This window comes from Helobdella robusta, assembly GCF_000326865.2.
Source record: "Helobdella robusta unplaced genomic scaffold HELROscaffold_9, whole genome shotgun sequence".
NCBI lineage: Eukaryota > Metazoa > Annelida > Clitellata > Rhynchobdellida > Glossiphoniidae > Helobdella > Helobdella robusta.
In genome coordinates this window covers 1,151,501-1,169,643 of record NW_008705512.1, presented here as the reverse complement: position 1 = coordinate 1,169,643, position 18,143 = coordinate 1,151,501, and the positions used below count along the sequence as shown (strand labels likewise).

The following is an 18,143-nucleotide window of genomic DNA, read 5'->3' as shown; positions in this document are numbered from 1 at the left end:
TCGGCCAGGCTGCAATGCAAGGAATAAATAAAATCTAGAGGAGCAAAGATGTGAGCATTGCAACGAAAACGAGACTCGTCAACGCCATTGTCTTTCCCATAGCAACTTATGGATGTGAAAGTTGGACAATCAAGAAAGCGGAAAGAAGGATCGACGCTTTTGAACTTTGGTGTTGGAGAAGACTACTGCGTATCCCCTGGACATCGCGAACATCAAATAAGACGGTCTTGGACCGTATCAAGCCAAAAATGTCGCTTGAGGGCAAAATCGTCAAACAACTCTCCTTTTTCGGCCATGTTATGCGCGCAAATTCGCTGGAAACTTCAATGATGCTAGGTAAAGGGAGGGACAAGAAGAAAAGGACGACAAAGACTACGTTGGCTTGATACAATCACATCGGCCACCAAAATGACGATCTCAGAACTTAAAATAATCGTCGAGGACAGGAACGCATGGAGAAGACAGATCCATAAAGTGGCCGAAAGTCGACTTCGACTAAATGGCTAATCATCATCATCATTGTGCAAATGCATGAAATAAATCGGTTAAAATTAAATTTAAAAAAATTGTATAAGTATTTATAAATGGACTATAAAATTGTAACATTTGATGAGTTTGATGAATAGTTGTTTATATATATTTCTCACGAATTCACTTTTCGTCGTGAATCTGCGTCTCCAAATGACTGAGCGTAATATATTCATTCATTAGTAGCGGCTGGTTACGTAATTCTTCTCGTCTCAAGGTTTCAACTTGAATAATTCAGATACAACAAAAGATGACTTCGTTGATGAAAAATCTCATTTTGGTTAATGCTGCAGTTTTTATATATATCATTCTTTTTTTAATTTTTCTTTACATTGTTTTAATGAATAGTAAGTAGTTTTATTTCATTTCATCACTACCAACATTGTCATCTTTGATTTTGATCCTGATTGCCTCACTCTCACCTCACCTTTTTTCACTTTCCTTTCACCGATTAGTTAGTCATTTACATTTCAGTTTTCTTTAATGATTAAACTTTATTCATTAAGATTGAAGTTTAATCAGTTTTATAATATGTAATAATAGTGAATAGTCATATGATAAAATAAATATAAGTAAGGTGGTGGTGGCGAGAAAATATTTATGTATTTATTTTAATTTAATTGATTGTAATAAAAATAATGACAGGGTACAACTCTCAGACAGGTTGTAACTAGAAATATCAACAAATCTTTTTCCACATGTTAGTTTGCTTTGTACCTTGCATATACATTTTTATCTATGAAACACACAAGTATTTATTATTAATTTTGTTTAAAAGTGAACTATGGCAATTAGTATGTAGATTCTTTTCATTTTAATCACATTCCACTGAAAGTTCACATGTTTACCCATGTTCAGTTTCATCATAGTTTTTATTTAATTAAAATTAAATCTGAATCAAAATTACAATTTTTTTAAATAATGACATCTGTTAGAGTTAATTTATAAGTTTATGAGTGTTTAAATCAATATGTGATGAATGAATCAAGTAGTGTGTGAAAATATCAATTATTATAGTAATGAATGGCATAGACTCAATGGGATAAGCCTCTGGTGAAGTTTTTATATATGTTTGAAATTTGTTTGCTGTCAGGCTTTGCATTTGCAACATTGCTCTAATAATAATAATAATGTCATTTTATATAGCGTCATGGCAAGCAACTGAGGTGCTTTATCATTAGTACAACAAACACACGGTGCATAAATTAACATGAATCAACGCATCACACACTTTTGCATGTGGTAGGCGGAGATCTTTTTGCATTCAAACCCGGACACTGCATCACCAATGCCAGGCACCTTAGCCATTACACCATCGTGCCGCCCTATAGACATCCTTAACAGTCTGTGGTCACAATCAGAATATCTACACAATGAATAAGTTAAAAGTTTTTTCTTTTATTAGTTCTCATTCTTTTTATCTCTATAATAAATTATATCTATTTCTGAATTGTAGTTAATGTTGATCATTGATTTGCTTTTTAATAAACAGCTTCAAAGCTTCTTGCAGCCAAAGTCCAGCAAGCAGCTCCAGACTTCAAGGGCACTGCTGTTGTTGATGGGGGGTTCAAGCAGTTATCGTTGGCTGATTTCAAAGGGAAGTACCTGGTTCTCTTCTTTTACCCTCTTGATTTGTTAGTTTATTCATGCCAGTTCTCTAACTTGATTGTTATCCTTGGATTATTTTTTTTGTTATGTTTTGCCATGTTATAACATTTTAATAATTTAGAAATCTATATGTTTTATTGAAATTTTGGATTCAATCTTTAAAAATGTTGACTTCAGTATTTACGTTTCTACTTGTTCTATAGAGTAGTTGTACATCATTTGTGAAAGTTTTTTGGTTACTCTTAACTGAAGTTTAAATTGAAATAACGTGACAGTACATTCGTGTGTCCAACTGAGATCATAGCATTCAGTGATCGCATAGCAGAGTTCAAGGCCATCAATTGCGAGGTGGTTGGGGTGTCAACTGATTCACACTTCAGTCATCTGGCCTGGATCAATCTTGCCAGAAAGGTTTCTCCTTTTTATTACGTTCCAATCATTTAGTTATGCTTGAAAATTCTATTTGTTTTTTTATGACCTACTATCAAAGTTGTGGTTAAATTTGTAGCTTCATCATTTAAAACCCTTTACAACTCTTATTTTATATAATGTATTCAAGTGAAAAATTTATATGACTGCTAACTTACTTAAAATGAAGTTACTTGAAAATGTAAATGATTTGTTGTATTGACACCTGATGATGATTGTTGTGAAAATGCTTGGAAATCTTGATGTTGATGATTCGTTGTGTTGACACCTGATGATGATTGTTGTTAGGAGGGTGGCTTAGGAGGGTTGAAGTACCCACTGCTGGCAGACTACAGCAAGAACATATCCAGGGAATACGGGGTCCTCATTGAGAAAGATGGCATTGCGTTGAGGTTCTCTTCATTAACATTTTGTTATGCCAATGGAATTTTTTTCTAATTTGTTAGAATTTGCCCATTCTGTTGATATTTATTTTCATTTATTTTTTGTTTGTTTTTCGTTTTTTGCTTGCAACTGTCTGTGCATTTTTGTTTTTTACTAATTTTTTCTGTTACTTTTTCTTAAAAGAAACATTTCAATGTTTTTTTAACAATATTTCATTACAAATTTTGATAAGTTTATTGCCACCAAAACATTCAATTATTTTATGTTTATTCGTTAATTGAAATGTTGACAGAGGTTTGTTCATCATTGACCCAAAAGGAGTGGTCAGACAGTTGACCATCAACGACCTACCTGTTGGGAGATCAGTTGACGAAACTCTCAGACTGGTGAAGGCTTTCCAATTCGTTGAGCAGCATGGAGAAGGTTGGCGGTTCAATTTTCATCGTTGCTTTTCATTTCCCACAGTTTATTAACCCATCGCAGTCAATTTTGTTTTCATTTAATAGTGCATTTGTTTTATTTGAATTACTGATTGATGAATTTTGTAATCATATATACAGATGCAACTCAGTTATGACTTACTACAATTTATCCTTCCACTCACATAACATATTTTCCTTCTTTCAGAATTACTTTTTTTTGTTTATAAAGTTTTTAGATTTTTTTTTAATGAATCAATTGCAGTGTGATATTTAATGATTATGAATTTTAATGCTAATTATTGAAATATGAATTTATTTAAATTTTTCTGAAAGTTTGTCCAGCGAATTGGAAGCCCGATTCTCCAACCATCAAGCCAGACCCCACAAAGTCTAAGGAGTATTTTTCGAAGAACAACTAACGGGCAAACGACATTAAGTTTTATAACTATCATAATGGAAAATGTGATGATCTGGTTGAAATGTTGTAATGATGTTGTTGATTTGTTAACTTCCGGTTTAGAAATATTTAAAATTGTAAAATGATCATTTTGTTACGTCGCTCTAAATTATTTAAAAACTGTTTGTTTTTTTATTGTAGTACAGTTGAATTAATTTGGTTTGTTTTAAATTTTGTTTTATATCTTTTTTGATTGCACTAAAAAATACAAATTGAATATGACGTTACACACTAAATCCTTTTCATGCCAGCTTCGCATCAGCTGGCTTCATCGTTTACTCCATAAAATTTGATCGTTAAAACTATAGCTGGCGCAGGTTTTTGGTCAACCCTTGTCAGAGTGGTTACCATTGAAAGCTTCTCATTTGTTTCCATCCATTTTTCATTCACTCCAAACCGCCGAGATTATTTTTGAAATTTAAATTTATCCAACCTTGCAATGAATCAAATAGTGAAACCGAAAATATTCAGGTAAGATTTGGTTAAAATTTTCATTGGCGTCGTGTGTGTTTACAACAAAAAAGGTTGGTGCTAAATTCGTAAAATTTCTTAATGAATTAGCGCTGGCATTTCTCTTAATACAACGACGGAGATTTTGCAATTATTTTTCATACTTTAAAAGACAGATCAAAAATTTGACAGGAAATTTATAAAAGGAAAGGTCGAAAAACAAATCGAAAAATAGTTTTGGAAAATTATTGCTTATGTACATCAAATATAGCAAAATTGAGTTTTGTAACACCACGAAGCCACATAGATACACAAGCAACAACAAAAAAGTTACTCAGAATGGTTCTCTTATTCTCGTTGCGAATAACTTGTCTTGGAGCAGGTTGAAATTATCAAGTACGAAAATGCTTAATTGTTTATAATTTGTAAATGTGATTAATGAGCCAGCGTAGTTTACATAAAATTGGTAGATGGGGACATGTGGCTATGTACCTATGTATTGTACAATGGGACATGAAATATTCGTAGAAAAATACCTCTTAACATTTTATTGAAACCTTTGTTGGAAATGGTATTTATTTCTATAACATGTATTAAAGTTTGTTATAAAAATGCCTGTATGCCTAATTTTTTAGACATGAAATTTTCTTGTTTAATAATTGATTGACGAACTTGTTGAAAACAAATGAAAAAACTTGAAATTGAAAGAAAGGAATTCAAATTTTGTAGCATTTAGATTATTATTATTGCAAGTCTTAACCTATATTTCAACGGTTGATCACGGTAATGACATTATAACAGAAAATCAGAACTAGTGTATGCACCTACGTACGCGCTGCTGACTGACGTGATTCAGTGTGAAACTTGAAGACTATCAAAGCGCTAACGAGGTCATGAATGTGAGCTACTCTCGATAATAATGCAAAAACAAATTTTGCGGATAAGCCATTTATCTTCACCTTAATCTTCATGCATAAAGTTAGGTTGAGTTTAAAACTTTAAATGATTCTAACAGATTAATGATAACGCGTGCATGTAAATAACAAGAAGAAAAATAAATGAAATAAACACGCAAAATAATTCGTAAAACATGTCTGCGTGCCAGTGTCGCCTGAAATCAACTGAAATGTTTAAAAAAAATCCAAATGTCAGAAGGCAATTAAAAGTGGCTTTCAACGAGTCGTTAACTTTTTAAAACAACATAACGACCTTCAAATCATTCTTGTCCCATCAACAGTGAAGCATGCCATGTGAGAATCAGTTCTATTTAACGTTGGTCCTTTAAAATTGTCGTTAGGCTCTGTAAATATTTGAATAAATTATTATAAGTTGGTGCATATATAATATATTGCCGGTTGACCCAAAACTGTTATCAAAGTAGTTATGAACATTTTGCAGCTAAGCTTATTTACAATTTAAAATTTCTAACAACTGATGAAGCACGAATAACAATTATAAAATAATCAATGGAAAAATAAACATCTTAAAAATGATAAAATTTGTTTCATGATCGTTAATAACATAGGGAGATATATATACCATGGATATAATATTATATATATTTAATATATCAGTGATGAACATTTGTTATGAAGAAAATTTCAACGAAATATGATGGAGCGATGGGAATCAAAAAAAGTTATCTCCAGTTTGATATTGATTGAGACGACACATCCTCTAACATGAACGTCGGTCGACACAGACAATATTTAAGTTTTGGAGGAAATGTCGGTTAAAATTATTAAAAGCACGATCATTTCCAATATTTTTTTAATTTAACGTCAACAGATTTATATGTAAATTATACACATGTACATAAATTACTAATAACTCCCTAAATTACATATATATAAATATAATGGATTGCATATAGATATATATCACGTCTGACATCTTTATACTAATCAAAATTTAGAAAAAAGTTTTTTGTTTATGTTTCACTTATGTTTATTGCAATCAAAATCAAATAGTCTCAAGCTCATTTATTCATTCATTCATTCGTTCGTTCGTTCATTCATGCATTCACTCAACGTACACAAATTTGCAAACTTAAGAAAGAACGATTAGGATGAATTTTCACATTAGTGTAGTTATTTATGTTGCAAGGTAGCTTATTTAGTTCAACGAATATTAAAAATATATAACTCCAATAATAAAAAAACCATTAAATGAACTGTCAAACCCGTATATAAATTATATAAATAATAATAAAATTTATTTCATTTTCGTGCATTATGCATTAATAATATTCTTGAAATATTGAAGTTTAAAAGTTAAAACATTTAAAATTCAAAAAGCCTGAGTGAAAGCAAGCATGTTTTAAACAAGATATGAACTGTTGTTGTTAATGTTGTTGTTAACGCTGTTGTTGTTAAAGATGATTATACATGTCGTTGTTTGTGTCGATGCTGATGATGATGCTGTTGTTGTTGTAGTTGTATGGTGTCAGAAGTGATGACGACAACAGTGATGATGATACATATAAGAAGAATAAACATGATTTGGACGATAAAGCAATGACGATGATGGTGAGTGAAAAGATGGTGATAGTGTCAGGATAATTTGAATAATTTAATAGCAGAAACTCACAACATTCTAACAAACATTGCACACGAAACTAAACAAAACAAAAAGAAATTCAATGAACATTTTCGTCTCACACGAAGTTCGACTGATTCTTATTTTTAATGTAGTCAGACATGTTGTAGTAAACTGAGGGGGCAGGTTTGATCGGATTTTTAACCACCCTGCTGTACAAGTCGTCAGAGCTACTAACCAATTGTTGCTGTTGTTGTTGTGGATATTTTCGTTGTTGTTGATGTTCTGTTACTTTGTGTTGTTTTAGTGATAAATTTAGTTGTTGCGGTTGTTGTTGCGATTGCTGTTGTAGACAATTAGATAAATTATCGATCGGTTGCGGCAACTGTTGCTGCGTGTCACTGTTTTGATAAATTTCCACACTATTTTTATTGCCCTTGTTCTTTAATTTGTTGTTATTTTTATTTACATTTGTTATTTCTTCAAAATTATTATTATTATTGTTATTATTATTATTATTATTATTATTATTATTATTATTGCTGTTGAGGTTGTTGTTACAGTTTATTTTGAAACTGTTGTTGAACTTTGGGCCAGTTTCATCATGTGTTACATCGGCATTCTTCACATTTTGTAATTCCGCACTGTTGCCTGTTGTTGCTGTTGATAACAATTCACCAACGTTTATGTTTTTCACTTTTCTTATCAGAGGTGGATATGTGATTGCTGAGGTTGTTGGATTTGTTGTTGTTGTTGCTGTTGCTGGATTTGTTGGTGTTGTTGCTGTTTTACGTGTGTTAGTGTCATTGTAATGTTTGTTCATGTTGCTGATCATGTTTTGTATTTTATTTTCGACTTTATCATTTTCGTTGTTTATGTTGTTGTTGAAGCTGCTATTCCCATTAGGGATGGGGTTATTTTTATTTATTATTCCATAAAGTTCATCCACGTTTTCGTATTTGGCCTTGGAAGAATTATTCAACAGTTTCTCGGCGGCCAAACATTCACTGGCCACATCATGGCCATCTTGCACGTAGTTATCGCCATGCCTCGACCCAGTGACGACATCCATATTGTTTGTTTTGTAACGCGATTCCTGAAATCCAACCATCAATGTTTCCTTGATTCCATCATCACATTTGTTGATGTTGTCACTGCCGTTGATGTTGTTGTTGCGGTTGTTCATGTTGTTGTTGTTGTTCGTGTTGTAACCGCTCGTATCTTTGTTAATGTTGACGCTTTTCAGGTTGTTATCAAAGCAAATATTAGAGTTTAAATCGTTGAAGTTTTTGTTGTTATGTTTGATGGTGTTGTTTTTGTTGTCTTGGTTGTTGTTGTTGTTGTTTTGGTTGTTATCAGAAAGATGAATAGGCGCATGTTTGCAGCTGCTGGCAAGTATCAAGTTCTTCACTCCAGTCAGGTTGACAGTGTTGATATCAAAGGAATCCTTGTGAACGATCTGGTTGGCGTATATAATTTCATCCGTCTTCAGCTGCTTGTGTTTGTTCAGTCTCGACGTGGAGGGCAGGGTTGAGGAGGAGGGGGAGGAGGATGGTGATGATGGAGACATCTTCACGTCGTGTCGTGCGTTGAAAGTGACGCTGTTGAGATGCAGCATGACGTCATCCAGATCGTGAATGACGTCATGCAGGCTGAAGTCTTGTAGAAGGTCAGCGGGGGGAGGAGGGAGAGTGGAAATGTTAAGATCGCTGTTCGTCGAACTCTGCAGCAGTGGCCTGCTAATTTGCTTATCAGCCGACTTCCTGGTCATGCTGTCCACCCCTTTGAAGCTGGACACACCATCCAGGCTGTCCGGGTGCTTCCTCGTTTTGTTTGGAGTGGTGGTGGGTGTTGATGATGGGGTGCCCGTCTGCGTGGTGGTCGACATCGTGGCTCCAATAATGTTCGTGCCGTTGCTGACGTTGCTGAAGTTTTATTTGAGATTGAAAATTATACCTTAGGACGTGTCGAAATTAAGTTTAAACAGTTTTTTGAACATCATTAACAAATTTAATGACATTTTTGAAATAAGTTGATGTTTATAAACTTAAATAAAATTTCAAAATAAGTTTGTTTTTTGACAAATTTTTGTGCAACTCGCCGGTTGTCGACACGGGCCAAATCCTAAACATGCTGGTTAATTTGTATTACTTATTCAATTTTTTGCATTTTAAATGCTCAATTTAAAAGGCAGCAAGTATTGATTTGATGAGATGGGGTGCATTTGCACTTCTCAAACACAACACCAGAAATGAACTTTTCAACCAAATTTGAAACACTAGAGCAAAAATTTATTGGTCAACATTAAAACACGTGTTTGCAGGAAGCAGGCTGCAAGAAGGAACACGAAACGAAGAGGAAGGTGTAAAAATCATAGAATGGAATAAAAATGATTGTAATGGTGACCATCATTATCATCACTCTCATCATCATTACCATCAGCCCCATCATCACATTCCCATCATCACCACCATCACATCACCTGATATCGTGGACGGTGACGTCATCACACTTCTTCTTCCTCTTGTGGTACCTCCTCAGATAGTAGGAACCAATGCAGAAGCTGGTCAAGGCTAACGTCAGGAATGAAAAAACAGCTGACAGCAGGATTGCAATGATCATTCCACCTGATAACTTTGGTCCTAGTTTTGTTGGAAAACGTGTGAGTGTGTGATGTGTGTGTGTGTGTGTGTGTGTGTGCGTGTGTGGTGTGTATATATTATTGAATGCAGCCAACTACTAATTGTAAAAAATTCGTTTATAAACTAAAACAACGCGGACTCAATTGTTTTGTTGGACAGAAATTATTTAGCTTTTTCTTTGGTTTAAATGTGTCAAGTAAAAGTATCATGTTTTTATTTAAAAGTAACAGGATAAGTTGGTGTCAGTGGGCAAGCAATGCCAGCACAACACATGCACATTGCACGGCCAGTGAAAATCAACATACGCAAGTTCTTTGACAAGTTCAAAATCAAAAAAATTAAATTGTTTTAAAAAGCAGAATACATCCAGTTGACCATTTGATGGGACTTGCTTTCTTGGAAGTATTTTTGAAGTTAAAGACCAAAACATTTGTTGACAAAAACCTTCGTTTGAAAAATTTTCATAAATGTTTATTAAAGTTGCATTTTTTGCAATTTGCTGTTTCACAAATAAACTTTATTCACCTACCATACTGCAAAACTATTTACGTTTGAAATTATTTGAAAAAACTAAAACTTCCTTAACGCTTCCATGGAATGTTTGCCAAACAAACACGTCATGTTTGACGTGGCTGGAGCACTCTGCGGACCAACCAAACAAAGGTTCTCTGGTGCACCTTTTTAGAGTTTTAAATAAAAAACCAACATGCAATCTGTTCATTACATCACGCTCTAACGTGACTACTCATTGAAACAATTCAACAGAAGTCGGTGAGTCTTGTGTGTTGTGCTACAAAATTTTCATTTGTTGTGCCACAAATCCATCCTCATTTCAACTAGTCACTAGAATCAACAGGCAGGCACGAACGATCTAGATTCATGTTTAAATTTCGAACATGCTACTTGTTAGGTCAACATGAGTGCATTGCAGACAACTCGCGTTGGGTTTTATAGCAGTTTTAATTCATTCATATTTCAAATTTGATGACCGATTTCTATGAAAGAATCATTAATAATAATAATGAACAAAGCAAATACTTGTTATACAGTATTTGCGTTGTAAATCACACAAAAAAACTATCAAATATTTATAACTTCCACGCAACTGTCCTCAAAATCATGTTACATTCAGTTAGTTAAAGGGTGGCCACAGATAAGTGTGTAAAGAAATGATTCATATGCGATCCTTGAGTACATCAGCCGCACTTTTGTGGCACTCACACCAGCACCTTTGCCAAATTTGTTCCACTACCAAATACAACTGCATTGAAAGCAAGATGGCAAAGCAAATATTTGAACTGGACATTGTTCAGCATTTTGGATATATTGAAACACTGCTTGCAAATAATTTCGTTAACGTACATTCTGAATTGTTATGAATGTTTTATGAATTATTATACAAATACACGCATTATGAATTGTTGTGCATGTATTATGAATTGTTGTACGTTTATAATGAATTGTTAATCACGCATTGTAAAACATCAGGCACAATTCATAACACGTTAAGCGTACGTAACGAAATGTTATGAACAAATCATCAGACCAACAAAAAGAAAGAAAAAAAGTTACTCACGCGATGAACGACGGGATGAAAATAATAATTAGCCTCATTATTGTTTACACGCAGCATGTTCGTTTCATCGTTTATTGCTGCAAAAATAAAACAGACGAAATTTTTTGCTTTCGTAATTTCATTCATTATAAAACAAATGCACAATCATTCCGTGCTTTGAATGGCGCTGGTCTGTTAGACGCATGCAGGACAGCTTTAAGTAAGGACTGACGCGCTCACACTCGATATTTCAAACAAATAAACACTGAAGTTCCTTTGCATTGTGTTTAGCAACACGAATGACGGGAATAATAAAATGAGGTTAGTCGTGCTAGCCGAAACATACTGCAAGCACACGTTGAAACTTGGTCTGGGGCATTTTGTGCAAACGCCATAACATGAACAGAACAGAAACAGAAACAGAATGGAACAAGGATAAAACAAGACATTTTTTTAAATTTATTTATTCTTCAGCACTTTAATTTATTTGTTTGTCATGATAAGCGAAAAAGCTGTTTTATCCAGTTTTCTTTTATCCTGTTCTTCTGTTTCATCCTGTTCTGTTTCATCACAGAACTGATATAAATTGTGACATTAAAGTTTAAATGTCAGTTGTCTCAAGACTACGAATCCAAGTTTTTTTTATGATTTGTTATGAATCCAAGTTTAAAAATAACGAGTGCTAAGAGGCCCTAATTTGAGGTGTCGGTGGTTAGACGGGAGAACCAAGCATGGAAGTCAGGCAAATTCTGCCGTTCGTTGAGGCAGGGATAGGAAGGTGGTGACGATGAAATGATAAATAAATAATAATAATATCATGATGATCAGATCATTCTAACTAAGATGTAATGAAGCTTTATAGCATTGCACTGGTGTGTTGTGAATTTAAAGGCTGGACAATCTGAATGACGACGACGATGTTATGACGATGCTGATGAGGAGGATGATGATGACGACGATGACGATGATGATGATGACGAGGATGGTGATAACGATGACGATGATGATGGAGAAGATAATGATAATAGTGATGTAAATAAAGAGGACGACGACGATGATAACACGCCATCTTAATTACGACGATGACGATGACGACCGCGCAAAACTGTTTCCAACCGAAAAAACATTTTTTAATTAATTCCATACGCCTTACATCTGCTAAATTATGATGAGCTGATTTTTTTTTAAATTTATAAATTTGAAAATTTTTTAACGCACGTCCTATTTTGCCATATTAGAGCTAGACGAAAAAACTTTCAAACAATTATAATAATAACAAACAGACCGTATGCAATTATCTTGCATGTAACACACACAAACACACACATCACAACACACACCACAACACACACCACAAACACACCCACATACACACACACACACACACACACACACATATATATATATATATATATATATAGTATGTGTGTGTGTGGTGTGTTTGTGTGTGTGTGTGTGTGAAAAAGTGAGGTCAAACATAATGGGCATGTGGTAATGGTAACAACTGATGATGATGAATTATCATTTTCATCCTCTTCAAAACCTCTTTCTACTCCTCCCTGTCATCTATATCATCATCGTCGTCGTCATCAGCATCACATCTATCAGCAGTCACTTCTAATATACTTAAAATAGACAATAAACACAACTTACCAATCAACTAACCAACTAACCAATCAACTAACCAATCAACTAACCAACCAATCAATCAACCAATCAACTAACCAACCAATCAATTAACCAATCAATCAATCAACTAACCAACCAATCAATCAACTAACCAACCAGTCAATCTATCAACTAACCAACCAATCAATCAACCAACTAATCAATCAACTAATCAACTAACCTATCAACCAACCAACAAACCAACCAATCAACTAACCACTAGTTTCAGAAGCTAGTTGGTATTTTTTGGTGCTATCCTTGGTTTTGTTTTTAGTGTTGTTTTTATTATTATTGTTGTTGTTGTTGTTGTTGTTGTTGTGATTGTCATCAACATCCTTATTGTCGTCATATTGGTTGGAAACGCCAATGTTATTGTGATGACTGACTAATAACGATAATGATGTTGTTGTTGTTGTTGATGTTGTAAACAGAGTTGTTGAGAATGGTACTGATGATGATGTTGTAGTTGTGGTTGGTGGTGGTGGTCTTTGTGGCTGTGGTCCTTGTGGTGGCCTCTTTCTAGGAGTGGACAGGATGGTGACCACATACTTTTGGGCAGCGATCAATGAAATTTGGGGAAGGATGATGAAGATGATGATGAAATACATTCTGCATGCGTTAATTGTTTTTGCCATGTTATTATTATTATTATTGTTGTTGTTGTTTTGTTTATGATGCTGTTTTTGAGGACAATATCGATGATGTTTTTGATATTGTTGATGTCATTGTTATAATTTTATTGTTGTAGTTGATGTAATTGATGTTGTTGTTGTTGTTGTTGTTGATGTTGTAGTTGACGTTTTGTTGCTGATGTTGTTATTGCTGTTGATGATGTTGTTTGCTAATGTAACAAACAATAATTTATTTGACGATTTGCACAATTTGTTTTGATGATTTATGATCGGCGAGGATGACAAGTTGTCTCGGCTTCATGCAACTCAAGAAATTCACTGCTGATTCAATTAGTGTTGAATGGGTGTTTCGACTGTCAGTTTCACATTAATTATCCCAACAATTTTGGCGAGTCATCCGCTCAGATAGCTGAAATTGTGGTTTGTTCAATTGAAACTTTTTCTTAAAACTTAGAATCGAATTCGTTCCGATTATTTAGAAATAAGAGTAAAAAATCTGGAAAAAATATCTTTTTTCCAGCATTTTAATTAATTATTTTCACAGCAGCTTCAAATAACTTTTTAACACACGGATGAGTCAGACGAGGCATGCATCGGAAACATTCCAGCAAATAAAAAAAAAGAAAATGAGATGAACCAAACATACAACCACCGAATGAACCAAACAAAACGAACAAACCATCCAACAGACGAACATCCACGTGTGTCGACGGAAACTTTTAAAGCCTTTGTTTGCGTTTGCGCTATAAACAGGCCAACGCAAGGTGACGCACGCACACGCAAACAACATTCTACAGTTAATATTATATACAAACATAACATATGTATACAATATGTACTGTACACATATAATTTGTATACTACATATATCAAACGTATGCAGTTGTACACGCAGCGATTGTGTACTACACGAAGTGCACATATTGCACGATGATTAAGACGGATGCAGGTGTTGACAACAAAACAACTCAACATTAATTTAATAACAATAACAAATACTTAGCAACACTTAATAACATGAACATACAAACATGCTCTCCCTCCCTCCCTTTCTCTCTCTCTCTCTCTCTCTCTCTCTCTCTCTCTTCCTACACTAAGGTGGTGAACACTGAAATTTTTTAATTCGCATCTTAGATGACACACACACACAAACACACACTACGCCACACCACACGCACACAACACACACACTCACACATACATACACACGCATTTAAAAATTTAAGACAACTAACTTGCAGACAAGAGCATGCGAGTGCCTCAAGTACCTTTCAATCAATCAATCAATCAATCAATCAATCAATCAATCAATCAATCAATCAATCAATCAATCAATCAATCAATCAATCAATCAATCAATCAATCAATCAATCAATCAATCAATCAATCAATCAATCAATCAATCAATCAATCAATCAATCAATCAATCAATCAATCAATCAATCAATCAATCAATCAATCAATCAATCAATCAATCATCTAGGTTGAACTATTACCGATACTATAATAATAAAACAAACAGTATGTGTGCCAAAATACACACACACACACACACTCACACACACACACACGCACACGCACGCAAACACGCACACATATATATTAGAATATAAAAAATATAATAACTTATATTATTGACTTTAGTTCATTCTAACAGGAAGTCAATCAATAGAAAGCGGCACGAACAATGGTGGCGAACAAAGAAACAATAACAACAATAATGTTGAACAAAGAAATAATAATAACAGTAATGAAACAATGAAAAATCATCCGAGCATGTTAGCGCCAAATGATCAATATCACGTGTTATATGATGATCAGGATGTTCACTATCATTATCCCAATTATTATTATCATTATTATAACTATTATTATATTATTATTATTATTATTATTATTATTATTATTATTATCTTTATTATCCTGATTATTATTATTATTATCATTATTATTATTGAAATTAATAATATTGGTTATAATACGTGACCACTATTGCTTTTTGATGGATTATTTGCCATGTTTATCAAGGTCATCATCGTCGTCGTCATCATCCTCTCGTCGTCATCATCATCATCATCATCATTTTTATTATCATTACCATCTACTTGCTAATCATCATCATTAATTTTAATGCGAATAATTCTAATACTTATTCCAAGTTGGTTAAAAAATTAAGAAATGAACTGAAAAATTATTATCACTATTACAAACTCGTACAAAACATTGACATCAGTCTTCATACAGTTCAGTTCAAATCATTTAGAATAATCTTAACCAACAAAAACTTCAACTCTACCTTACATGTGTAAGAGCCAGCCAGATATCCCATGTAGATTCAACAAAAAATAAAAAGGTTTACAAATTAGAGGAAGATACATTTATCAAATCAAATAATAATTAAATAATGATGATAGTAAAAAATATAAAATAATAATAATTATTATTATTTCATAAAAATAATTATATAATTTTATTATAATTTAATTATATTATAATTTTATAATAATAATAATTATTATTTTATTATTTCTACTGCTAAATGATAACACTTTGAGTAAGAGATTAAACATAAAACAAGAATGATGTTAGCCTAATCTAACTGAAGAGGAGAAAGACATTTACGTGTTTGCATGATGTGTTGTTGTTGTGTTGTTGTTGTTGTTGTTGTTGTTGTGCTGTTATGCTTTTGTTGTGCTGTTGTGTGCATCATTTGCAACATGATGACATGATAATGATAAGGATGATGACGACGACGATGATGATGATGGTGATGATGAAGATGACGGAAAAGCTGTTGAATAGATTATGCTAATTCATGATAAAAAAAAACAGAGAATGGTAATGATAAAATAAATGATATGTTGAAGAGAAGAACGATTAATATGATCTAAAGATAGATGAATGTCTGATGGATACCCCAACAAACACCTGATAGCCAGTAAACACTTGCAAACAACACCACCAAAAAGTCCTATGTACATTAACAACTGTTTTAACAACACCACAATAATAACAACAACTACTACAACCGAACTCTGCAATGATAGATAAAAAATTCAGTTAACCTTATTTTTTTTATAGGACTGATAACTCCAAATGTGCATCTTATAAAGAAGCTGATGATTTCTGCATGTATATCACGTACGTATGTTGTATGTGTTTATGCACATATCCATGTTGTTTATCTAGTTGTTAATGTTTACGTTTAAGCTTGCACGTTTGTATGTAAAGTATTATGTTTAAATTTGTTTCACACGTGTGTGTATGAGAATATTAATGTATTTGTTGTTGGCACGTTTTAAGAACTTGTTTATACTACACATATGTGTGTATGTATATGTATGTATGCATGCATGTGTGCGTGTGTATGTATGTATGCATGCATGTGTGCGTGTGTATGTATGTATGTATGTATGTATGTATGTATGTATGTATGTATGTATGTATGTATGTATGTATGTATGTATGTATGTATGTATGTATGTATGTATGTTGAAAGTTTGTGGTTAACACGTCTGCACGTGTGTTAATGAGAACGTTTATTGAGTGCATTTATTTATAGGATGTCTCATTTTTTACAATCACTCTGCAGTGAAACGAGGCTGATGTGTGCAAACTTGTAAGAAACCATATTCATATGTATGTGCGTGTGTGCATGTGTATGTGTTTGCGTGCGTGTGTGCGCGTGCGTGTGCGTGCGTGCGAGTTTGTTATTATCAATAAAAAACAGTTTCGTAATTTGTGCATCCTAATTGGAAACTCTTCTTATCTCCAGAGCTTTTTATTCCCACTTATTGTTGAGGAGGAGGAAGACGACTACGACGAGGGTAATGATGCTGGTGGTGGTAATGATGAATAGAGGATGATGGTGACGATAGTGAAGACGTTGATAATGATGGAAAGATGATGGTGAAGAAGAAGATGATGATGGTGAAAAAGATGTAGAAAAAGAAGAAGATGATGATGATGATGAATCACGGTGGATCACGATGACGATAATAAAACCCAAAAAGTGTGGGGAAACCATGATGATGTTGAAAAGCAATAACGTAATTAATAACATAATACCATCAGATAATTCTCTACTCACAACACAGCACACCTGACTTGGTGCATTGTATTGCATGCATTCACGCTGCACTGAATGAATGGATGGAGGGATGCTGCATCATTCGTTCTTGTAATCTATAATTTAATTAAACCAGCTAATTGGATAATTTTACTTCTAATTGATCTTGGCTAACTAGAGAACATACAAATTTTTGTGGGTTACTTTGCGGATAATTTTGTGGAATTTTGAATAAAAAGTGAATGAGACGGAAAATTTTTTAAACTGGAATCGGACGAAGAACTTGCATGTGAGGAACTTGACGGTTGGAATGGAATGGAACAACCTTTTCATGCAGGTTCGCGCGAGGTGACGATGACAGTCAAGGTCGACTATAACTCCAGTACTAATGTTGTAGATGGAAATAATAAAACTAAAAAAAACTATTCTAAAACACCCATGGTGCAATAGATTGAATGAATGATATAAGATTTAATTAAATTGAAAAGGTAAAAAATTATTTAAAATTTCATCCTTACTGACTATGCTCTCTATGAACTGATGATGATAATGATGATGGCGGTGATGATGATAATGATGATGGTGGCGATGATGATGATAATAATGATGATAATGATGACGATGATAACAATTATAATTTTAACGACGGCGATGATGATGATGATAGTGGTTAAGATAATGATAATATTATTTCTGCTAGCTGACTCATCATCTCACATACACTAAAAGTGAGCGTTGTTGTTGTTTCGCTTTGAATTTAT

The 18,143-nt window shown here is 33.5% G+C and overlaps 2 protein-coding genes across 2 annotated transcripts; one reads left to right on the top strand and one right to left on the bottom strand.

The window, feature by feature from the left end:
- Positions 1-787: 787 nt before the first annotated feature.
- HELRODRAFT_154361 (hypothetical protein) lies at positions 788-4,008 on the top strand (the record flags this gene model as incomplete). The annotated part of the gene is given in 8 exon segments (XM_009033072.1): positions 788-808; positions 1,174-1,228; positions 2,021-2,162; positions 2,412-2,547; positions 2,854-2,957; positions 3,242-3,372; positions 3,705-3,853; positions 3,865-4,008. The coding sequence occupies 7 exon segments, from the start codon at positions 791-793 to the stop codon at positions 3,788-3,790; spliced, it is 672 nt and encodes a 223-aa protein (XP_009031320.1). The 3' UTR covers positions 3,791-3,853; positions 3,865-4,008.
- Positions 4,009-6,934: 2,926 nt separating this feature from the next.
- On the bottom strand, positions 6,935-9,438 carry HELRODRAFT_166033 (hypothetical protein; the record flags this gene model as incomplete). Its single annotated transcript, XM_009033071.1, has 2 exons — positions 6,935-8,741; positions 9,299-9,438. The coding sequence occupies 2 exons, from the start codon at positions 9,436-9,438 to the stop codon at positions 6,935-6,937; spliced, it is 1,947 nt and encodes a 648-aa protein (XP_009031319.1).
- Between the last annotated feature and the right edge of the window lie 8,705 nt (positions 9,439-18,143).